We start from the raw sequence: 25,068 nt of genomic DNA, 5'->3' as shown, positions 1-25,068 counted from the left end.
ATCATTCATATGATTTCTCTGAGGACCCTGGGGTTCCTTCCATCTTCCTTTTTTTTACATTTCCAAGAATGGAATTTTAAGTTAGACTCCATAAGAGAACTCTTCTGTCCTTCCCCCCATGGAGGTCGCAGGCCCACTAGCCTTAGAAGCTTAGGACTAATGTGCTTCATGGGTAGGGAGACAGACAGCTGGGAAGTCCATGTCAGGACTGGTCAATTTTTTTAGCCTCAGTCTCTTGGGAAGCACGTCTGGCCTCTGCGGCTCCCTCTGGTGGCAATTCAGGGTTCAATCACTGCACTGAATGACAGGGGTCTAACCTCCCGGGGGGGGCTTTAGGGTGAATGGTGTATGGTAGGAAAACCAATAGTAAAAATAATAAAAAGAGAAAGTCTGGGGAGCCTCTAGTTAACACTTCTCACTCTCTTCTGTACCAGAGAAGCAGAATAAAGACACTGGGACAAAAATCACACAACTGTGCATTTTTTCCTTGTATTTTTGGCAATCTCTCTTTTTTTATTGTTATTTCCACTCCCTCATAAGAAGTGAAGATAGAAAGGAAGAAAACAAGAGAGAAAGCAAAGGACTTAGGGAAGACTGGCAGCACTGACCCCAAGAGAAAAGGCAGCAACCGGCAGGTGGCAGCAGTGAGACCCTGAAAAGTCATACTCAGACACTTGTTCATCATCCTGGGGAGAGAGGGAGACAAGGGAGGATTCCCATTTACTAGGGAGCTCCATGTATCCTTCCTGTGAAATGGGAGAAACATTTGGGGAAAGTGGCAATTGCAGAGAGACCAACTCTCACTGAAAAGCAGCGAGATGGTTATGACTGTGGCTGAGCTTGTTTGTACCTAGTTCTTTGCATGTTGTCTCAGACTGTAAGCTCCATCTTTTGCATTTTTTTGTATCCCTGAGCTTAGCACAGAGCCTGTAACACAGTAGTGCTTAATAAATGCTTATTGACTGTCAGAATGACATGGAAAGGGGGTAAGATCTCTCTATGGGATTCGTGCAAAATTGGTGCTTTTTAAAGGAAATTTGGGAGAGGATGCCTCCCCCCTCCCGATCTACCTCCAGAGAGACCTCCAGGTCTCTCTGATCTAGAGCTATCCCTCAAGCTTCCCTCTATAATTCATTTCTTGAACAGTTGTTCTTAAGTTCCCTCTCCCTAAATTCCCACCTCAGTTCCTAGAAGAATTTTGAGGTTCTTCCCCCCATCCCAAAACTCATCTTGGGACCCAAACTGCCCCAAAACCTCTGTCTTAGTTGACAGTGTTCAGCCTGTAGAGATTGAGAATGGTGATCAAACTCAGCAGCTAATCTCATGGTCTCAGCCTTCATGGCTGCCATCTCTGGGTTCTCACCCCCCTTCATCAGCAGACTTGAATGACTGAAAAAGCTTTTGTCACCATATAGATCAAACACTGAGGAGTTTAGCTTATCCCTTGCAGGCAGAAGTTCTAGGCCATCTCTACCCTGGGACATCCCAGTTTTGTCAAACCCCTCACTGTGCAAATTGGTATGGGAGCTCACATTCTCTTCCACTTCATGGCTGATGGATGAAAAACTCTTTGACTCTTTGGAGGCTCCGAGTTCTAGGTCCCCTAAGCCCTTACCTAGCAAAGTGGACCGCAGGAGGAGCCTTCCCAGGTCTAGGGGAAGCTCTGACCTGGGGGATGGGAAACGGATTCGCTCTTCCCCTCAGTTGCTCCCCAAGCCCCACTCCATCTTCCCTATCCCCCAAGATTAACCCCTGAGTTGGCCAGGGTGGTATGGACCCTGGTAAAGGGGCTGCCAAACCAAGAATTTCTAGATAGTACTTGAAAAACAGAAAGGGCAGCATATAGGGTACAGAGGGGAGGCAGGACATTGGGCTCCCAGGAAAAGAGGGGACCATCACCCTGTAGGTCAAGGCCACAGAGACCTATCAGGGCCTGGGTCACAGTCAGTTCCTCTCCTTGGAAGCTCTGGAGGAGCTCACAATGAAGACAGAATGGTCCTGCTTCAGCTCGAATGAAATTCTGGTCCAGGATGGTCTTCATCTGGTGGTTAGAAGGTAAGGAGTAGAGTGTGTCCCCCATGGGCCCAACCTCTGATTTTGTTGATTGTCTGTAATAAATCTGAATCCCAAGCCAGCCCTATTCTTGCTGTCCTCCACTCTCCCAGACCTCTGGTTCTGCTTCTTGCCTGCTAGGCTCCCTAGAGGTAATGTGGTACCATGTGATCTGTCTCAGTCACAATGAGGTGCTGGACTTTGGCCAAAGCAGGCTGCTTCTCTGGGCAGTTGCAAAATGGACCTTTGATGTCTGAGGCCTCTTCTAACTCTAAAACTTGATTGTGTTGTCTGGTCCTTGAACCCTGTCCTCAGTTCCCCTGCCCCTCCCCCATCTCCTTACCAGCTCTAGCTGTGAGGAGAGGATTCTCTCCTCCACAGACGTGGCCAGCCGATGTTACTGCCCTTCACTCAGCTCTGGGGACAGGCAGAGGAAAAGGATCAGAGAAGAAGGTGGAGGACAGAGGCTGAGAGGACCACTGAGTCAGCTCTAGTAGAGCTTCTAAAGGGAGTACAGGGCAGGTGAGCTGGGGAGTCTGCTTTCTTTGGGGGACAATAGAGGTGGAGGCTGGGCTATTTGCCCTTTTGCAGAGTGGAAGGAAGGCGCTACAAACACTGTTCAAACACAGGCATCATAGAAATGTGCTCTGTGGAGGCCATTCCAATGGGACCCACCTTTAGCTATCAACTTTCCTTCCCTTGGAGTGCTCCTAACAGGTAGAGAAAGCTCCCAGCCAGGACAGGGTGGAGTTTGCCTGAGGCAAACTGTATCCCCAGGGCTTCCCAGGAATCCTTGGATCACTGGCTTGGTTCATCTGGGAAAGAGAGAGCCAACAATTCAACAAACGTTTATTAAGGGATTGTTACATGCCAGGTGTTGTGCTAAGTATGGGAGATATAAAGAAAGGCAGAAGCAGGGTTGCTGCTCACAAGGAACTCACATTCTAATGGGGAGAGCCAAGAGCAAATAATGATGTCCATCCAAAATATAGAGACACTAAATGAGAGACAATCTCAGAGGAGAGGTCCTAGCAGTGGGGTTTGCTGGGAAAGGCCTCCTGAAGAAAGTGGAGTTTAAATTTTGATAGGAACACTCACTGGGCATTCCCAGGACAGGGGAAGTCTATTCCAGGGCAGGAATCATCTCTCCCCTTCCTAAAGAGGACTCTTCAAGGGAGGGGAGATGTTTCCCCCATCACATAGGGAGCTTTGTCCCCTTTCTCTGGACCTCCCTCCTGTGGGACCTAGCTACAAGTTTTCAGGGATGTGGGGAAGCTGTCTGACATCCCCCAGCCCATACCCCATACTCCTGCATCCACCCACTTCACTGTGTCCGTTAGCTCTTGCAGAGCTTTGGCCTGGCCCAGAAGCCTAGGATGGCCTCCAACAGAACTGCACTTTGGTCCAAGGTCATGCTCTTCAAAATGGGCATCTCTGCTTCCACCTCAGCTTGAAGTGCTTTGAATCCCCTAAGCTCTTTGGGAGGGTGGCTCAGGCCGTAATCCCGCTATGGAAACATCATGGCTGGGACCAGTTCCTATGTCCAGAGATTTCCTGCTAGTATTCATTCATTCAGTCAGTAGCTTTCCATACATATCTGGTCATCTGGTCCCTCCCTTTTGCCTTGGAAACTGTCTCCATTTTCAGTCCCTTTGCCTCTTTGTGTTTTCCTACTGCCCCCGGTGTGGTCCTCTCCCCTTTCCCTATCTCCTCCCCCTTCTTTATCTCCTCTTTCCTTCTCTTCTTTTCTCTTTTCTTCTCTCCACCCCTCTCCTCTCCCTTCTCCCCCTACCCTTTCTTTCTCTTCCTCTCTCCCTCTGCCTTCTCCTCCCCCTCCTTCCTCTTCTACCTTCTCTCTCCCTCCTGTCTCTTTTTCCTTCTCCATTATCCTCTCCTTCTTCCTCTCCCTCTTTCTCTGTCCCAGTCCCCCAACTCTGCCCATCAAGGCTCCAGTTCCAAAAGAACTTTTGGATAGCAATGGGGTAGAGTCCCACTTCCTTCTCTTGGATTAGAGCTTTTGGAAACTCTGGGAGAAGGCACCTCCAGTATTTCTAACTTCCTCATTGTTCAACTCTGGTTCCCAAGATGGAGCCTGGTGCTGAAGGGAGAGGACAGTTCAGCAACTTACGTCTTGTCTGGCCTGTGAGTCCTGCAGTGAGGGCAGAAGCAAAGTCAGAGACACCCTAGGAGAGGCAGACACAAAGAGACTGACAGTAGTGATTCAGATACTAATTTAACCTCTTCCCCTCTTCAGCAGATAGACTGGGGACAAGGGGGAGCAGCAGAATGACCTAAGAAGCTTTTACAGAAGAATTCCATTCCCTCCTCACTGTGCCCCACCTCCCACTCCCCACCTCCATGTATTGACGTGAAATTGATCTCATCATCTTCTTTCCACCTCCGTCACTGGCCCACAGCACCTTCACCACAGCTTTTTCCCACTTCTAGAGCTTGGGTAGCCAGGCAAACCCTTCCTGCCCAAGAGTTTCTTTACTCCTTTTAGCCCAATCAGATTATGGAAAAAAAGAGAGGGGAGAGGAGCCCCTTGGCCATATCCACCTTCAGAGGAGGTGAAAGTTTTCAGATTTTTATCTTTGAGATAGGAGATATCTGCATTGGACAGAGAAGGGGAAGGCAGAGGTTATCATTGTTTCCTTGCTATGTCCAGGAACCCAACAAGGAAGGAGGGGAGAACAGGGGTGCTTAGAGAAAGAAAAAGGGAGCAAAGGACCTGTAGTGGGGAAATTGAGAAGTGCAGGAGTGTGGAAAGAAATAACTCGAGGGAATTTTGGGCTATAGACTTTCTCTGGAGGATTGGGAAGAAAAGGGCTAGAATGGAAATCCAGGAGGAGAATGGTCTTCTGGGCCCAAATAGGAAGACAGGTTTGCTCCCTTCCTTCCCCATCCTCCCTTTATGGCAACATACCCCAATTTTTCTCTCCAGTGATAAGCTGTTTTAACCAGAAGGCCAGGATGGAGCCCAAAGGGACATTGATGACAGTATTGAAGCTAAAGGAACCCTGGAGGAAGCTGGGAGATCCACATGGGAAAGGAAAGAAAGAAAGGTAGAAATCATAATTATGACCATAACCTATATTTGTGTAATGCTCTATGGTCACAAAACACGTTGGCACACATGTACATTATCAGGTGTTTTTTAAGGATTTATTTTCTTCAGTGTTTTTGTACCTCCTTTTCCATTCTGCCAATTCTACTTTTTAGGGAGTTTTTTCTTCAGAGAATTTTTGTGCCACTTTTCCATTTGGTTATTTCTGCTTTTTAAGGAATTCTTTTCTTCAGTGAACTTTTGTATATTTTTTTCCATTTAGCCAATTCTGCTTTTCAAGTCATTCTTCTCCTCATTGAACTTTTGTACCTCTTTTGTACCTCTTTTACCATTTGGCCTAGTCTGGTTTTTTAAGGTGTCATTTTCCTCAGTATTTTTTTGTTCTTCCTTTACCAAGCAGTTGATTCTTTTTTCATGGTTTTCTTGCATTACTCTCATTTCTCTTCCTAATTTTTCCTCTGCCTCTCTTACTTGATTTTCAGAATCCTTTTTGAGCTCTCTCATGACCTGAGACCAATTCCTATTTTTCCTGGAGGTTTTGGATGGAGGAGTTTTGACTTCATTGTCCTTCGAGTGTGGGTTTTGATCTTCTTTGTCATCATAGTAACTTTCTGTGATCAGAATTTTCTTCTCTTGTTTGCTCATTTTTCCAGACATTCCTTGACTTTTAACTCTTTGCTAAAGTGGGGCTCTGCTTCCAGGAGGGTGCACTGTCCTAAGTTTTAGGGGTTTAGTGCAGCTGTTTTCAGAGATATTTCTAGGGACCTGTAAATTTTCAGTTCTTCCAAGGCAGTCTGATCTAAGGAGAGGTGTTTACTACTCTCCTGGCCTGAGCTTTTATCTTTGAATCACCACAAGCACTCTTTTCTGCTTGACTGTAATGAGGATCTTTGCTGCCCTGTGGCCACAAGCTCTGCTGTGCTAGTCAGTGCTCCTCCTCACCCTGGGATTGCCATCCAGGATGATGACCTGGATCTGAGTATGGGCAAAGCAACAGAGCCCTGCCTCAGTTGTTAGCAAAGAGGCCCCTTCTGACCAGTTGTTGACCCTCTTATCATCTGTGGTCTGAGAGCTCCAGAAACAGCTACTGCCACTGCTGATTCTAGGCCTGCTTCTAGTTTGCTGGGGCTGGGTGGATGCTGGTGTGACCTGTGCTGGCCTATGCTCTACTGTCTCAAATATGACAGACATTTCCTTCTGAACTTCTAAGTTGTCTTTGGCTGGAAAATTATTTCATCCCATCCTTTTGTGGGTTTGCCACTTCCAAATTTGTTTTAGTGCATTCTTTAAAGGTATTTGGTGGGATCTTGGGGAGAGCTCAGGTGAGTCCCTGCCTTTTCTCTGCCATTTTGGCCCATTGTTAGGTTTTTATAGTGAAAAGAATGCTGGATTCAGAATCAGAGGACCTGGGTTCAATCTTGCTGCTGACTCATCTTAAGTCACACAGCTAGGAAGCCATAGAAGTAGGAGAGGGACTAAAGAGAGAGGGACTCAGATTGAGGGGAACACAGGAGTGAGGGATAGAGTGGGGTGGAGAGAACCTCTTGTTGTTTAGTTGATTAGTCATGTCTGACTCTCCATGACCCCATTTGGGGTTTCTTGGCAAAGATACTGAAGTGGTTTACCATTTCCTTCTCCAACTCATTTTTACAGATGAGGAAACTGAGGCCAAGAGGGTTAACTGATTTTCCCAGGGGCACATAGCTAGTAAGTGTCTAAGGCTAGATTTGAACTCAGGTCTGATACTCTATCTACTGCACCACCTAGCTACCCCTAGCTGTGTGACTTTAGTTAAGTCATTTACTTTCTTTATGCCTCAGTTTCCTGAAAACTGTAAAAATGAAGATGACCTATTTTTCAAGGTTAACATGAGGCCCAAATGAGACCATAGAGGGAGAAATTCTGCAAAATATTTTAAGTATGATACAGATAAAGTCCTTGGATTTTGACCTGGCCTTAGAAGGATTGGAGGGAGAGGGGAATGGAGTGGACCTGTGATTTTATTGCTGTAGGAAACTCCCAGATGAGAAAACTCCCTCCATCAATGCAGGTCAGTAACTTCTCCACCACGTCTAGCCTCAGAGAGTAACTTAGAACACTGACTTAGTGGCTAAATAACTTGCCCAGGGTCACATAGCCAGAGTGCCAGAAGTAAAGACTTGAACTCTTCATTCACTGTGCCATGATGCCTAGGCAGCTGGGTGAATAGAAGGCTGGGCCTGGAGTCAGGAGGACCTAGTCAAGATAGAAGGGTCCACTGGGTGGCATCATACTGCACAGAGAGCTGGGCCTGGACAAAGGAAGACCCAAGTTCAAATGCAGCTGTTGACCCCAGGCCAGTCACGTAACCTCAGTTTCCCTCAGTTTCTTCAACTGTAAAATGGAAATGATTGTAGAACCTATTTCACAGGGTGGTTGAAAGCACCGAATGATACCATATTTGTAAAGTGTAAGCGCAGTGCCTGACTCACTGGAAGGGTCCTGCCTGACTCGGTGACCCCGCCTGGAGTTTTCCTGGTAAAGAGGCTGCAGTAGTTTGCCATTTCCTTCTCCAGGTCCTTTTACAGATGAGGAAACTGAGGCAGACAGGGTCACCCCCTAGTAAGTGTCTGAGGTCAGATTTGAGCTCAGGGAGATGCATCTTCTTCACCCCAGGCACTCTATCCACTATACTACCGGCTATCCCAAAGGGACCAGAGAGGCCATCAAGTCCAACAGCTTCATTTTACACAGGACAGGTGAGATCATTTATTTATTTTAATTTTTTTTTTTTTTTGGCAGTGGAGGCAATTGAGGTTAAGTGACTTGCCCAGGGTCACGCAGCTATTAAATGTCTGAATCTGAATTTGAACCCAGGTCCTTCTGACTCCAGGGCCAGTGTTCTATCCACTGCACCACCTAGTGAGATTAAATGACCTGCCAAGGATCAATAAATCAATAAACATTTATTAAGCACCTACTAAGTGCCAGGGATACAAAAACAGGGAAAAAATAGTCTGTCCCTTCAAGGTGCTCATTATCTAATAGAAGGGATAACATGCAAACAAATATACACAAAGCAATCTATATATAAGCTAATCAGGAAATAATTAAAGTAGGGAAAGCACTGGAATTAAGAAGGATTCGGGAAGGTTTCCAGTGGAAGGCAGATCACACAGCTGGCACAACTTGAACATTTGGAGTCGTCCTGAATCCAAGTCCAGTGTCCTAACATGGACACTGTGCTGGAGTAATATTAGAAAGTAATTAGGCGAAATTAGTAAATAGGAGCAATATTAAGGAGAGTGTGAAGAAAAAGGTTATAGAGCTGGGCAGGTTCAAGAGGAGAAGGCAAAGAAATGCCTTGGCTTTCCCAGTGTGAAGGAATGGGTGGGTGGGTGAGTGCTGAGAGGAGCCAGAGGCACCAGAATTCCAACCTTGAGCCCCAGGGACTTGAGGAGAGGAATGGAGATGCCAGTCCCAGCTTTCTCCAGCTTAGCATCCTTCAGCATCTCCACTGCCTCTGTCACTATATACAGATTTTCCCCACGCTCTGGAAGCTTCTTCAGGAAAGATGGCTCTGGCTTCTTTAGTTTCCTGGGAGAGCAAAAATCATGGTTTTCATTGGGCTTTGGGACTGTGCTTGGACAGCAGCTTTTCTTCCCAACCTACATCCTCTGTTGTCTAGCTGTCCCACTGTGGGCTACCCCTTCCCTATTTCTCCTGGGCTCCAGACACTAGAGTGGGACAGTCCAGACAGTCAGTGAGTGATTGCCATAGGGGCTGGGGCCTGGCTTGACCCACTCGATTTACCTGAAATGTGTATGTGTCTCTGAGTTCATTATATGGCCACTAGGTGGTACGGTGAGGAGGAAGGGACTTGAGGTCAGGAAGATCTGAGTTTGAATTCTGCCTCAGACCTTCCTAGCCAAATCACTGAATCTCACTCAGACTCAGTTTCTTCAATTGTAAATCAGGGATAATCCTAGCACCTACCTCCCAGAGTTTGTGAGGATCAAACAAGATAACATATGTGAAACACTATGCAATCCTTCAAGTGTTATATGAATGCTAGGTCTTAATTATTCACATGTGCCTATGTGGGGGGGGGTCTCTCTGAGTGTCTGTATTTAGGTATCTTTGTGTGTCCATGAGTGCTTGTGACTGTGTTTTTGAATTTTTGAAAACCCATGTATTTGTGGATTTGTTTGTGAGCATCAGAGTATCTTTATGTCTTTACCAGCTTGTGTTTACAGAAAGAGAGCAGGGCTGGAACCCATTAGGGAGATCCCTGTGCTCTGGCTCTTATCTTCTCTCCTTCAGCCATCCCTTACCAACCTGGACCTTACCACTTCTTTAAGGATTCCATCTGATCCATGATGCTGAGCTTCTGAATCTCCAGGCAGTTTTTATGGGAGCCACTAGCAGAAACAGTGATATCTACGGGTATCCCAATGGCTGCAGTCTTCACTCCAGCCTCCATGTTCTCTTCACTGTTCCCTTGAATTGCGATCTTTATATCTTTTCTTGGTGCTGCCAGATAGAGACCCCAGAGCTCATCTTGTTATCCTGTAAATAAACTTCCACCAAAAAGTACCTGGATTTCCTCTCAGTAACAGATGCCCTCCTTTCTTTCCTCTAAAGGCAAAGAACAATAATTGAAAAAAAATCCAGAGTGGCTCAAACTTGAGGGTAGGGAATTTAAACAGCCTGTCTTCAGGACAGAGAAGGGACAACAAAAAAGCAGGATTCCTAAAACCACTGCAAAGGTATTAGCTACCAGATTAGGAGTTGCACATGACATCCAAATGAGAATGGTTCCTGATCCTCTAAAGGAAAGGTCATGACCTAGAACGGGGGTTCTTAACCTTTTTTGTGTTGTGGACACCTTGGACACTCTGGTGAAGCCTATGGACCTGACCTCAGTAGAATGTTTTTGAAGGCATAAAATAAAATATGTTGAGTTACAAAGGAAAACGGTTATATTGAATACTTAAAAAAAAAAATAAGACCAGAGACCCTTGCTTAAGAACACCAGATCTAGAATAAGGGCCTCTGAGCTAAAAGGAGGACATTGATAGGGACCATCTGGGAGCCACCATTTTGTGATTTAGTCCTGTACCCAGCTACTGAGTGACATGAGTTTGTATCTGTAATTTCCCTAACTGTACAGTGAAATGAATAGACACTGGCTAAGACATGAATAGACACTGGTTAACCAGAAACCTTAAGAGAGCTCATGATCTTCTAAGTCTGCCTTTTCTCCCAATTACCCTCTTTGGGTTGATAGCCTCACCATTCTTGTCTATACTTAGACTCGTATAAGTCTTCTCTCTTTGTCATCATTCACATCTGCTCAGTTGCCACAGGCTATATTAGTACTTTCTAGCCTCCTCCATTTTCCCTCTTCTCCCTTCTTTTTTTCTCTTCCTCCCTCTGAGCCTCCTCTTTTTCTTCTCTTCTCTTCTTTTTCCTTCTTCCTGCCTTCCTTTCTCCTCTCTCCCTCTCCCTTCCTTTGTTCTCCCTCCTTCCTTCCTCCTTTCTCCTCCTTCCTCTCCCAGTTTCTTCCCTTTTCTCCTTTGTCCACTTTCCTTCTTTCATTTTCTCCCTTCTCTCTGGAGTCCTTTCAAGACTTCTTTTGTCCAGTTCAATCACTTACCAGTTGTGTCCCACTCTTTGCTACCCCATTTGGGTGTTCTTGGCAAAGATATTGGAGTGTTTTGCCATTTCCCTCTCCAGCTTATTTTACAGATCAGGAAACTGAGGCAAACAGGGTTGAGTAATTTGTCCAGGGTCACACAGCTAATAAGTGTGTGAGGCTGGATTTGAACTCACTGATTCCAGGCCCTTTGCTGTATCCACTGTACCACCCAACTGCTTTCTCTCAAGCTACCAGTCCTAGATTATTCTAACAGCTTCTTTACTGGTATCCTTGTATCTAGTTTCTTCCCTCTCCAGTCCGTCTTGAACAGTTGTGATCATGTCATTTATCTAAAAAAACTTTAACTGTCTGACTATTGGTTATAGGAATACATATATACACACACATACATAGATGTGTGTATATACATACACATACAAACATACACATGTACATATATTGCCATAACATGGTACAATGGAATGAACACTAGCCCTGAAGTCAGAGGATCTTGATTCATAGACCCTATGTGATCTTAGGCAAATCACTTAACCACATTTGGCCTCAGTTTCCTCATCTGTGAAGTTGGGGAATTGGATCAGACCATTGAGATCCTTTCTCATCTTAGATTCATAAACTTATGGCTGGATTTTGAAGACCCTTCACAATCTGAGTCCAAACCATCCTTCTAGCCTCATGCCATATTACTCCCCTTCAAATACTCCATTTTCTAAATTCTTTTTTTAGCTGGTCCTTGATATTACCCTACCAACTCTGCTCTGTGCCTGGAATACACTTTATCCTTATCTCTATTTGTTAAAATGGTTTTTCCCCTTCAGGTGCTACCTTTTCCACGAAGCCTTTAGGTATCATTCTCTCTCAGCTGAAAATAGCGTTTTCTCTTCTTCCTCAAATTTCCTTGAAGTACTTTGAACTTTTCATTTGCTCAGATTGTACTCTACAATGTGTTATGCTTGTGTGTTACATGTATTCTGTCCCTGCCTCCTCCTTATCAGGGCTCTGGACATTTTCTCTGGCTGTTTCCCATGCATGGAAAACTCTCTTCCATTCCAACTACTAACCTCCCTCAAGTAAAATCCTAGCTTCCACAGGAATCCTTCTCTAACCCCTTTTAATTTCAGTGCTTTCCCTCTGTTAATTATTTCCTTTTCATCCTACATGTAGCTTGTTTTGTATGTTTTCCCCTTTATTAAATCATAATCTCCTTTAGGGCAGGGGCTGTCTTTTGCCTCTTTTTGTATCCTCCGGGCTTAGCCTGCAGTGTATTAGGTAAATAAGTGTTTATTGACTGATTAAATGTAAGATTCTTGAGGGCAAGCCCCCTTTTTTTTTAAGTCTTTGGGGCAGCTAGGTGGTGCAGTGGATAGAGCACCAGTGCAGGAGTCAGGAGTACCTGAGTTCAAATCTCACCTCAGACACTTGATACTCACTAGCTGTGTGATCTTGGGCAAGTCACTTAATCCCAAGTGCCTCATCCTGGGTCATCTCCAGTCATCACTGGATTCAGATAGTTCTGGAGGAGAAGTGAGGCTGGTGACCTGCACAGCCCTCCCTCACTCAAACAAGTGCAAGTCATGTCATTATTTCTCTGATGGCATGATCTTCGGCAATGAAGGACGAACACACTTTCCTAGCCTTATAGATAGGAGATGTTTAATAAACTGAGAAAAGGTCTTTCTGGAGAGCTGTGTTTTCTGGATAGATGATGGTTTATCCCTTTAAGAATTGCAACTTCTGTTTTATTCAAGCCTTTTAGGATTGTTGTTTGTTCAGTTGTTTTCAGTCATGTCTGAAACAGTGACCTCATTTGGGGTTCTGTCGGCAGAGATACTGGAGTATTTTGCTCTTTCCTTCTCCAGCTTGTTTTACAGATGAGGAAACGAAGGCAAACAAGGTTAAGTGACTTGCCCAGGGTCATACAGTCATTGTCTGAGACCAGATTTGAACTCAGGAAAATGAGTCTTCTTGACTCCAGACCCAGCACTCTATCCATTGTGCCACCTTTACAATTATGTACCCCATACTTCCCACCTTATTAAACACAGTGTACTACATATAATTTAACCAACATGGTACTATATTTTGAGTGATGTCCTGTACTAAATGGTCCCAGATAGCTTTCTGATTTCTTATGTCTCCTTTGTATGAATTTCCTTTTTCCTTTCTAACTCAGGCTATGAGCCATCTTTTTTCCATGCTGTTACCTGAGTTCAAGTCCTTTCTCTTACATATCATGACTATGTAATTCTAGGCCAGTCACTCAAACTCTTAGAGCTCTAGGCAATTCTCTAAGATAAGTGAAGGAGAGAAGCTAACTGACATTGACAGAGGGATTTTCTTCACCTGGGAATTCCCTGTGCTAGTGAAGTGACTGTTCTAGTCCTAATCCCTAACCCTAGGGATTAGGAAGGGAAGGGAAGGGAAGGGAAGGGCAGTAAGTGAAGCTGCCTCTGTCCATGGCACAGCTGTTCCATGCTAGGGCCTTGGTAGCAAATGTCCATGAAGATAGACTCACTGGGAACATTGCTGGTGTATGTTTGGGGAGATTGTAGTTGTTGAGAAGGGGTGAAGATAGAGAGGAGGAGCCGGGTGATGGGGTGCCTTTCAGGTGTTGTGCCTTATATCTTCCCTTTGGGAATGAGCATCAGGAGATTGGTGGTATTTGTGTCCCCCAGCTTCAATATCCCCGTGGCTACCCCATGCTGCTCCCTGCTGGTTGGAGGTGGGGAAGAGGCGTGGCTGTGATGACAAGTTTTGGGTCAGAATATATTATATCTCTGAGAACACACTCTCTTGGCCACTTTCCAACCCCAAAGGCAGCTAGGTGGCACAGTCGATAGAGGGTTAGAGTTAGGAAGACCTGAGTTCAAATCCTGTCTCTGACATTTCTGAGCTATGTGATCCTGGGTAAGTCACTTAACCTTGGCCTACTTCAGTTTCCTCATCTGTAAAATGGGGATAATAATAGCATCTACCCCAGAATTATTGTAAGGATCAAACACGGTAACATTGTAAAGTCTTAGCACAGTGCCTGGAACATGGTAGGTGCTTAACAAATACTTGTTTTCTTCCTTTTTTTCTCCCTCCTTCCTTTCATCCATATGGATATAGATATGTCAGTGGTCCCCAAGACCCAGGCAGTTAGAGGTCAGGGACCCTGATGCCAACAGAAAGATACCCTCCCACACACACCCTTTAACTGTGGGTGGTGGTAGTCAAAGAGGGAACTCATGATCTCCAGAGTGAGAACTTCCTAGGCTGCCCCCACTTAATTACATCCCACTCCACTCCAGTTGTTTGTGCCTTTTCTCCTTACCTACTTGCTACTAATTCATTTAGTGTGCACTCAATTTATATTCACTTCTAGATATGATAACATTCCAAGTCAGTGCCTTGGATCTGTGCCTTATCCCTTTTTTCTCTGTATGCCCTTTTTAGTGTCTGTGATTTGAGAGTTTTTCCCCCCCAGACCTCTTTGAGATTCACAAGACCAGTGTGTCACCGGGTGAGTGCCTCTGATGGAGCCTTCACCCCCTCTCCCTGCCTGGCTGTGTTCCCCTTCTCACCCCACACCCCTTTCCATATCTGAAACGTTAGAAACGTTAGGAACATCCAACCCCATGCTGTAATTGATGAGGCATCAGCCACCAATTCCTGGTGTCTCCCTGACTGTGACTTCAGAAATAGGCAACCAATCTGATGTACTAAATGAGATCCTCCCTCTCCTAAAAAAAACAACCCCCAAAACCCCTGGCCCTTCCTTCCCTGGGTTGCTGAGTTGCCCTGATGTTTGAAGGATGGAACCCATATGTCCCCATATTGAAAGCAGCAATGAGGAGAGCTTGGCCTGACTTGGGTGTGCCAAGTCCAGAGGGAATACTCTTGAAGAACCATCAACCCCCTGCTTTCTTCTGCCATGGTCTCATGAGGAAAGAAGTGGTGGCCAGATGAGGTCCCTCTGGAGACAGAGACCCACTTATATCCTTTGCCCTTGACTTTTCCTCCATTCCTCATGACCTTGGGTTAGATATTATCATTTTCCTTGTATGAGTTAAAATGCCTGGGACCAGACTTGTGATTTCACTGGCATAGGGAAAGTTCCTTGTGAGAAAACACTTTAAGCCAGTGTAGGTCAGCACCTTCTCTGTAGCTCAGAGTGACAGCCTGGAGCATGGAGAGATTGTGCCTTGCCCTGGGTCACACAGCCAGTATGCTCTAGAGGTGGATTTCAAATCTGGGCCTTCATGACTCTAAGGCCAGCTCTCATCCACTAAGCCGCCCTACTTCTTTGTGACTTAAAACATGCTTGCAATCAGAGTCTCTTGTTTTTAGCATCACTGGCCAGTCTGCCTCTTTTAGAGATGTGTGTTAGTCCCAAAGCAGTTGTAGTGAGCTGGTACAGTGTCTTCCCTGCCTGATATCAGGGCTTTCTCCAAAAGTTGGCACTCAAGACCAAAAGGAAATGGGCAATTGAATAAACCAGTGGTTGGGTTTTTCTCCTTCTCCCACCTCAGTACATGAATGCAATAGCTTGAGGACAGTATATGTAGCTGGCGTGTGTCCAGGGTCTTCTGCATGAGTGCTGTGTTCCTGATCATGGAAGGGATGTGTGTGTATGTGTGTGTGTGTGCATGTATGTGGGGGGGAGTACTATTATGGATGACTATACCTGGCAGCTTAGTTCCGGCTTCTAGCACATCTCTGAGAGAGAGATCTGTCTTGACATATTGGGCTCCCCAGAATAGTGTGCCCTTCCTCTTCCTCCACACCAAGCAGAAGGGCCGGAAGTGTGAAACATCAATGATGCTGCCCAGGGCAATCAGGTCCCCCATTGGATTCAGTTTCCATACCAAGGCCTGGGTGGTGTTTCAAAACATTGGAGCCATGCTTCCTAAGACCTGGCAGAGAATGTTGGAGGATGGAATGAACCAAGAACAGGTTATCTCTGCCTTTACCCGGCCACCCCCACTCTTCTCAGCCTTGACCTGGATTCTTTCCCCTATCCCTTGTGGGAGACCCTCCCTAAAACTGGATAATAGTCACACCTGGATGGCAGTATATTTGGCACTTTCCTCTCACTCCTGGACATCACCCAGGACCCCAGCCCACTGTTGGCCCCATCTTCCCAAAGTCTCCCACATCTTCTGACACTATACTCACTGCCCCACTTTGGGAGAGTTCCCACTTACCCCTGCCCTTGCATGGCATAGAGCAGACAATTTTGCCTCGCTTCTCTGACTTAGCTGAAGCAGCTGTTTCTGACTCCCACCTCCCCAGACCCTGCATCTCACAGATCTTAATCCAGGGACCTGAAGAGAGAGAAGCAAAGAGAACAGATGTCTCTCCCCATATGGTTCCCCAAATCCCATCTCTTACTGGACTTCTCATTCATTTGCTCCTCTCCCCATCCCTTGTATTTTCATGAACTTATAGAGGAGAGGGAAATTGGGTAGAGGACAGGCCAATGTGAAGGAGGAGAATGTTGCTTCCCCTCCCTCACCACTACCACAAATGTCTATGCCAGAGATAGATCCTCTCAGACCCAAAGAGCCCTCACTTGCTGAATCCCTTGTCTTTTTACCAGCTCACCTTTGGGAGATTAGAAGTGCCCAAATGGTTTCAGGGTAAGACTTTAGGCCAAAGGAGATCCTTCTCTCTGCAGAGTTTAGTCTCACCACTCACTGGATACCTCTCAGGTATGATGGGCACATCAAATGGGGCTCCTGGTATCCTTGTTAATGGAGAGATAGGCGTGCGCCACCTGTCCCCACCCTTATGTCCCCATAGAGTTCACTTCCCAGAAGTTAGCAAAACTTGCCCCAACCTGCCCCTAGGGAGTGGGGAGGGAAGGAGCAATGGTGAATCTGACAGTGTTTATATGGTGGGGTAAGGGGGGATAGAGGAAGGGGGCATCTGGCCCAAAGAGTGTTCATGAAAAGTTCATGTCCTTTCCCCTTGAGAAGCCTATTAGGGACAAAATGGCTGATCATAAGTGCTGCCAATTTGTCAGCCAAAAGAATGCCAGACCCTTGGCATTTCTGAGTGGTTGGGGAATGGGTTATTAGATTTCTACCATTTCCTAGTGAAAGAGGAAGGGGAAGGGGAGACAGAAGGTTTCAATCCCTTCTTGGACGGGTCAGTCTAGAAGAAATTAGGAGAACTTAAAAGTGAAGAATACAGAGCCCATTCACCCAAAAGACTGGGTATGATTTTTTTTTTTTTTGGAAGGTGTGAGGGTGCGAGGTTCCAAAGGCAAAACTATGGGAGGAGGCACCAGAAAAAAGACAGGACAAGTAAAGAAAGGGATCAGGTGTGGGAGAGAGTGGATAGAAATTGACAGAGGAGGAACCAGATTTCATCTCTCATGAACTCCCACCCCTTGACCCTGCCCATGGGCCTGTATCCCACATAGGTTGGGGATGCTGAGAACATGGCCCTTATCTCCAGTTTCCATTGGCACCCACAAGCCACCCAGAGACAGCCCTCTCTCTCCCAGGAGCAGTTTGAGGGTGGTCCTCTGTGAGTGCATTGGGAAAGGAAATGGCATTTTGAGATGTCCCCAAGGAACTAGAAGAGTCATTTCAGCTCATTGGCAGCCAGCTCTGCTCAGAGTCTTCCTGGAACTTCCACTAAACTCCAAGCAGATTTAAGTTCAGGGACCAACTTTCCCCCACCTTCTTCTGCAGTTCCCCTGGGGAGAAGATAAGGAATGTTGGTCCTTCCCCTCTTCTTTTCAGGACTGGGGAGACTGGATGGTACAGGTCGCTGAGACGATGAGGTGAGGGGGGTAGATAGAAGAAACATAGTACCAGTTGTCAATCTCCTCCTACTGACCAATATCTGAACATACCCTCTCATTTCCCAACCCCCAAGATTCCCCAGTCTATCATCACTAATTCATAGCTCAGTTCATGTTTCTTGTGTCTCTGCTCAAATAGACTCTGGTATCAGGAGGTAGAGGGTGGGAGGGAAGGTGGAGACAGGGATCGAGTCCAGCATGGAGGTCCCAAGGGTGGAGGTGAGGTTACCAGGAGAACTGTAAGCCAAGACTACCTGCCCTATCCACCACAGCAAGAAACTATGGGAAAGGTATTCAAGAAGCTACAAATTGTACTTCTATTGAATGTTCTCTGATACACTAGTTATGGTGGTAAAGGGGACTTATCAGACCACATACCCTCATCTTCCCCTACCTCCATCCCCACTCCCAGCCTGATGTATGATGAGATCTTTCCTTTAACAAGGAAGTAGCATTAGTAAGGGGGAGGGGAGGAGCAGTCCTGTGTATAAGAGCTAAGACAGAGAGGTAGTGATTCTGCATGGGGAACAGGGTTGGAACTAGGGCTGGCTGGGGAAAGGACAAAGGATGAGCTAAGGAAGGGAGAACCTTGGGACAGGAGATTGGGAAAGGGGGTACTAAGGTTTAGCTGACTATCAGTGCGGAAAGAAGGAGGCAGAGAGGGCAGAGGGTCAATACTTAGGGGAGACAGAGCTGGCCAAGAGGAGACAGAGAAGAGATGTAGATAATAGAAGTGGGAGAGACAGCAGTGGATGGAGCAGCAGCATTAGGAATACAAGGGGTCTAAGGTGAATAGGATGGGAGAAGGTGGTCAGAGAAGCACTGTCCAGGAGCAAAAGGGAAAGGAATAATTCGAGCATCAAATGACAGTGCTGAGCATGGATGAATCCTCAGAGCGGGCTGGCAGGGTAGGAGGCAGTTTTGGTGGACGACGGGCTTCTTCCCGATTCCTCCGCACGTAGTGCACAAGATAGGACACTACTAGTGCAAGCCAGCCTCCCATGGTGACAAGCAGGGCGGCATCTGTGCCTCGCCGGGCCCCACCTCTCCCAGTTCCACACATTTCTGCCTCCTCTATCAGTGACAGAAACTCCCGTCCCACCAGCTCTGGCCGAGCACTTGGTCCGCAGACAATGCCTGCCCCAGTACCTGGAGCCAACCTCACCCATCTCAGCACCTCCTGAAGGGCACAGTCACAGCGCCATGGATTGGCAGACAGGTTCACTTGGATCTGTAATTCCTTAAAGGCCTCAGCAGGCACAGATGTCAGTTGGTTGGCAGAGAGATCCAGGTATCTCAGAGTGTTCCCCAGACCCTGGAAGGCAGCATCCGAGAGGCGGACGAGGACATTGTGCGACAGGTCTAGCTCAGCCAGGGCAGGAAGATGCTGGAAGGCACCAGCAGGCACAGATGCCAGCCGATTGGCATCTAGGTAGAGTTTACGGGTGTCATTTGGGATGCCCAGAGGCACAGCAACCAAGCCAGCCTGGCTGCAACGGAATGTACGCTCACCAGCTTCCTCTGCCACATAGCAGCCCCGGGGAGGTGCCCAGGCACTGGGCATAGTGCCCTCCATGTCCATCACCAACAAGAGGAGGAAGGAAAGATGAATGGTTGGCCGGATCATGACCAAAGATCAGCATAGTTCTCAGGCTAGGCAGGACCTGAAGAAGGTAATTGCCCCCCCACAAAAAAAGAATAAAAAATACTCCCACTGATCCTGCTCAGGAGGTATCCAGGAAGGAGTCCTAGTCCTTGCTTTGTGGGATCTCTCTTGGTCTAGGTGGGGTGATCTCTCTAAATTCTATCCATAAGGTCCCTAGTGGGTCAAGGGGCCCCTCTGTGGGATCTTCATCTGAGGTCCCATTGTTGGGTTACTGGAAATCTCGAGGGGTCCTAAATCCTTCCCTGTGTCTCCATGCCCTCATTTGGGACACTGTTTTCTATCCCCCCCTTCCATTTCAGGGGCTGACAGGCTGATGAGGTAGTCAGGCAGATCTCTATGGTGCTGGGAATTCGGCTGAAACTAAAGGAAAGGGACTGTGAGGGATGAGGAAAAAATGAAATGATAGTAAGATCCAGAACAGTTGGAGAGACTTGGGCCTTCTCCCTTCTGGCCCCTGCCCCCATCCTTTATCCTCTTTCAACTTTTCTTTTTTTTTCACTAACCTTACCTACCATAACCTCTCTCCCCCTTTCTCAAGACCTACCTTACTCCTTTCTTTTCCCCTTTCTTTCTTTGTCTTTTCTTCTCAAAACTTCTCACCCCAGCCTGCATAAGAACTTGTTTCTCTGCAGCTTTTACTTCTCTTGGAAAGAGCTGTCTTCCCTCAGCTCATCATGGGAAACCCCAGCTTTATCTTCCAGGAACCAAACTGAAAGCAATTAGAATAGGGAGGGTTCTGGGACAGTATTGGGTTTCCCCCACCATGTGACTCTAAAACCAGAGCCCCAGGTGTTGGTTACCTGAGCAGAGACAGAGCACTTCAGAATGGAGTTAGGGTGTCCAGATCCCTGACTCCATCTTTGAACCAGAGAACCGTTAGACCATCTTTCTACCGAGGCTGATTCTCTGTCTGACTCTGTCAGCTCAGGAAAGACCACAGTACCAACTTTCATAGGATCATAGCTCTAGTTATGGAAGGGGTCACAAGCCCAATCTCATTGAGGGATCTAAGTAGTCCTAGGATGGTTAGGACTTGCCCAACGTCAGTAATTGTCAGGTGGATTTGAACCCAGGTCCCCTGACACTGCCATCAATGTTCTTTCCACTGAACTGAGTCACCTGCCTCCTTTTGTTTTATTCGGGTTTTCTAATATGGCAACCTACATCATCTTCTCTCAAGACCCTTATTTCTGACATGGCCCCATCCCCCATGCTCACCTTCATAGTGACACTCCCCTATAGTAAAGCAAAGCCTAATAGCACCTCCCGATTTCCTGACACTCCCCTAAGTGTCACTAGCCCCAGCCCACTCCAACTTCTAGCTTCAGTGCCCCAGGAAACTGTATTCTGGAGTGAGGATGGGGTGAGCTACCCACACTCCCTCCATGGGGAAGAACTCTCTATCTTGCTCATTCCAGCCCACAGATGTAGGGAGACTCACTCCAGCCCCTGCTGACTACTCCCCTGCCTTCATTCCCCTCTCCCTTTTCCCACCTTTTGGCTCCCCTGGCCTCTACCCCAGCTGTCTCATGTGTCTGTCTACCTACATTCTATAGAATTCCTCCCATCAATACTAAATAGCATCTCCATGCCCCTTCCAAACAGCTCTTAGAGAGCATGGATCTTCATTCAGCCTTCACCTCTGTCCACTTCTGTTCACTTCTGTTCTGAAAGATAGGGAAGACAAAGGCGTGTGTATGTATGTGTGTGTGGGGGGGGTGTGTGTGTGGGAGATATGAAGGGTATAAGGAAGTATGAATACTAGAAACGCCAACAAAAGTTATTGTGAGTGTGACTCAAGAGGGCACTCATTAGACAAAACCTCTTTTCACTGAGGGGACACTTGATCCCCCTGGGAAGCATTGGATCATAGGATTATAGATTTAGAACTGAGTCCAATCTCTTCATCTTAACAGATGAGGAAACTGAGGTGCAGATAAAGTGATTTGACCAAGGTCACACATTTAGTAAGTGTTGAACCCAAGTCTTTCCGACTCTAAATCCAATGTCCTATATACTACATTGAACTGCTTCATTAGCTATGGATAATCCATACATTGAATTCTGACTCTTTGTAAAGTTATGTTGTAATAATTCCTCCATCAAATAAAAAAAAAGGAAAAATTATGCCCAAAGGGCTACAAAACTGTACAATACTCTTTAACCCAGCCATACCATTTCTAAGTCTGTATCCCAAAGAGATCATAAAAATGGGAAAAGGACCCACATGTACAAAAGTATTTATAGCAGCTCTTTTTGTGTTGCCCAAGAATTGGAAATTGAGAGCATACCCATCAATTGGCTGAATAAATTGTGCTTTACGAATATAGCGTAATTTTATTGTTCCACAAGAAATGATGAGCAGGCGGACTTCAAAAAAACCTGATATTGAGTGAGGTGAACAGAACCAGAAGAACATTGTACACGGTAACAGTGACAGTGGTTGATGACTGACTGTGATAGACAGCCTTTCTCAGCAATGCAACGATCTAAGGCAACTCCAAAAGACTCATAATGGAAAATGCCATCCACTTCCAGGGAAAGAATTATGGCGTCTGAAGGCATATCGAAGTATTCTATTTGTTCTCTCTCTCTTTTTTTTGTTTCTTCTTTCTCACAGTTTCTCCCATTTAGTTATAATAATTCTTCATTACAACCCAACTAATGTGAAAATAATAAAAAAAATACCTCTATCTATGAGGTAGCATAATCAAACAGCATACTGGCGAAAGTTTGACTGCCCTCTCCTCCTCTGTCCTTGTTTATCTAATCTCCATTATTTTCAGTTCTTGCTGTAAAACCTTGAACAAATTATTTCCCTTTTTGGACCTCAGTTTCCTCCTCTGTAAAACGAGAAGATTGGATCAGATGATCTATTAAGGTCCCTCCTAGCTTTAGTATTCTATGATTTCAAATCTTTCTTGGCTGGACCAGTCTACTAGAACCTATGGAGAAGATGAGAGGAGAGGTAATCTCTCAGAAAAAGGGCAGTAGTCCAGTGTGTGTGTGTGTGTGTGTGTGTGTGTGTGTGTGTGTGTGTGTGTGTGTGTGTGTGTGTGTGAGAGTGTGTGTGTGTGTGTGTGTGTGTGTGTGTATGTGTGTGCATGGAGGGGCAGTGGAGTTAGCACTTTTTCAATTCTAATTTTTTTTCAGTTGTTTGTTGTCCTGGTTTGTTTGTTTTTTGTTTTTTGTTTTTTTACTGTGCATCAGTTCATATAAGTCTTCTCAGGATTGTCTGAAATGGTACCTTTTAATTTGTTTTGGAAATTCAATTTTTTTTCAGCTCCAAAGTCACTCCCTTCCTTTTTCATTACCCACTGAGAAGGCAAGAAAAACAATACCCATTACAAATATATGTAGTCAATATTTTATCATTTCTTAGAGCTCAATAATATTCCATTGCAATCACATACCACAATTGTTGAGCACCCCCTTAATTTCCATTTCTTTGCTATTACAAATATTGCTTCTTTAAGTGAAAACTTTGAATATATGTGTATCCAGTTTGTTTCTGGATTATATTACCTGGGCAGCAAGATATGATCTAGGGGAATATCAGTTTATGAAGCCAGTTAGCAGTATGCCTTCTTATACCTCAGGATAATTTGCAAATTTAATTCTCCCTTTCTGAATAAATCTTTATTCATCAGCTACAGACTGAGAAGAGAAGATGTAGAGGCTGAGAAGATGAGTGCAGGCTAAAGCTAAAAGCCCATGAAATGTTGGGGTTCAGGTTCAGGGACTAGAAGAGGGTGGGGAACTTCAAGTTTGGATTCAGGCAAAGGGCTGCACTTGAGGACCTAGATGGCCACATGGGGCCTTGAGGCAACAAGTTTCACACCCTGTCATTGGCTTCTCTCCTCCCCTTGCCTCCTCTCCTTTCCTCTCTGTTCCTCTCCTCCTTCTCATCCCCTTTCTTCTCCTCTCTCTTCCCATCCTTTCCTCTTTTCTCTCCTCTTCTCCCATCTCCTTCCCTTTCTTCTTCTCTCTCTTTCCCTCCCTTCATCTTTCCGCCTCTCCACTCTCCTCCTTTCTTCTCTTCCTTCCTATCCCTCACCTCTCACCTGGATAATTATAACAGCCTCCTAATTGATTTCCATATCCAGCCTGATCTCCAACTGTGGTTTGCACAGCTGCCAAAATGGTACTCCTAAAGCATGAATCTTGCCATGTCATTCCATTGCTCTAGAAGCTTTAGAAAGTCCTTATTGCATCCAGGATAAGATACAAACTCCTTGTCATTTAAAGTCCTTCACAGTCTGGTTCCACTCAATCTTCCAGATGGTCTCAAATGACTTCCCCTCCCATATTATCCAATTTGATGTACTCTGTACATGACACTTCATTTTCCATCTGTGTCTTAGTGAAGGTTCTTCAATGCCTGCAATGCTCTCTTTCTTCACCTCCACCTCTGCAGTCTCCTTCAAGGTTCAGCTCACCTATGAGAGGCCTTTCCTGTATTTTATATGCATTTTATCTTACTTGTCTGTGTACAAGTTGTTTCTTTCCAGTAGAATGTCAACTCCTTGAAGGCAGAAGCATCTTTATTTCCATTTCTAAATCCCAAGCACCTAGCACGATGTCTCCACTTTTAATTCCTTACCTTCCATCCTCTTGGTATCCATCCTTTTACCAATCCTAGCACTGGATGGTTCTCACCATCTACCTTCTCTGATTAAAGAAGTTACACAACTATGTTTAATGAGTTAACACAAATTTGTGTTATCTAATCTCAACCAAGTCTTCATTGGGTTTTTTTTGTGTGTGTTTTTAAAATTTAAATTAAAAATGTTTTCCAAGTCCTCATTGTTGCATGCCAGTCCTTTTGTACTTTCCTGACTATCACACTCCCTACTGCCACCTACACTACACCTTCTCCAGAAGAAGGCTCAGCGGAGGACCTAGACTCATACTACAAAAATAATTGAAGCCATCTGTTTCAAGCTTCCTCATCTCCCCACTTCTACACCTCAGATTCCCTGCAGATCAAACACTATCCCTTATTCTTTCCTCCTTTGTTCCACTCTCAGAGGAAGAGGTAGACCTTTTAGCTATGGTTAACCCTCAAATTTGTGTCCTTGACTCATCTTCCCCTGCCCCAGTTTCCTCCCCTGGGATCCTTCCTTGTGATCACTCATCTTCATTTTCCAGACCATTTGCTTCATCTCTTCTGCCAACAAACATGTCCAGGTCTACCTCATCCTTCGCTTGATCCCCCCATCTTCACAGACTTTATCTCTCCTCCCTTTCAGAGCCAAATTTATTAAAAAAGTCCATAGTCATTGCTCTCCCTTTCTCCCTTTTCACTCATTTTTCAGTCCCTTTCAGTCTTGCTTCCAGTTCCATGACTTGACTGAAACTACTTTTTCCAAGATCACCAATGATTCTATCAACTGGTAAACCCAGTATTTTCCCCCCAGTTCTCCTTCTCCTTGTGCAACATTTAGCACATTTGGCTACCACCTCCTGCTGGGTACTATCCTCTCGGAGTTTCATGACACCATGCCTTTCCTAGTTCTCTCTATCTGATTGCTCCTTCTCAGTCTTCTTTGCTGGATCTGTATCCTGTTTCCTAAGCCTGAGTATTCCTAAGATTCTGTCCTGTGCCTTATCCTTTTTTCTCTACTCTCTTTAGAAAATCTTATCAGCTCCCATGGGTTGATCATCTTTATGAAAAAAATGTTGCAAAGTACTTATCTAGTCCTCATGACTCTCTGCACCTTCAAGTTCTGTGGGACAGCTCTCTTTTGATGTCCTGTGGACCTCTTAAACATAACATGTCCTATACAGAACTCAGTATTTTTCCTCTTATGCCCACCCCTTCTTCTAACTTCTCTGCTTTC

The 25,068-nt window shown here is 45.6% G+C and overlaps 1 protein-coding gene and 1 pseudogene across 1 annotated transcript; both read right to left on the bottom strand.

Moving 5' to 3' along the window:
• Positions 1-1,187: 1,187 nt before the first annotated feature.
• Positions 1,188-15,646, bottom strand: LOC140523055 (gasdermin-A-like; annotated as a pseudogene).
• A 2,772-nt stretch (positions 15,647-18,418) lies between these two features.
• On the bottom strand, positions 18,419-19,186 carry LRRC3C (leucine rich repeat containing 3C). Its single transcript, XM_072638519.1, has one exon. The coding sequence runs from the start codon at positions 19,184-19,186 to the stop codon at positions 18,419-18,421; it is 768 nt and encodes a 255-aa protein (XP_072494620.1).
• Positions 19,187-25,068: the final 5,882 nt, after the last annotated feature.

This window comes from Notamacropus eugenii, chromosome 2 (genome assembly GCF_028372415.1).
Source record: "Notamacropus eugenii isolate mMacEug1 chromosome 2, mMacEug1.pri_v2, whole genome shotgun sequence".
Taxonomy (NCBI): Eukaryota; Metazoa; Chordata; class Mammalia; order Diprotodontia; family Macropodidae; genus Notamacropus; species Notamacropus eugenii.
This window is presented reverse-complemented; position numbering and strand designations above follow the sequence as displayed.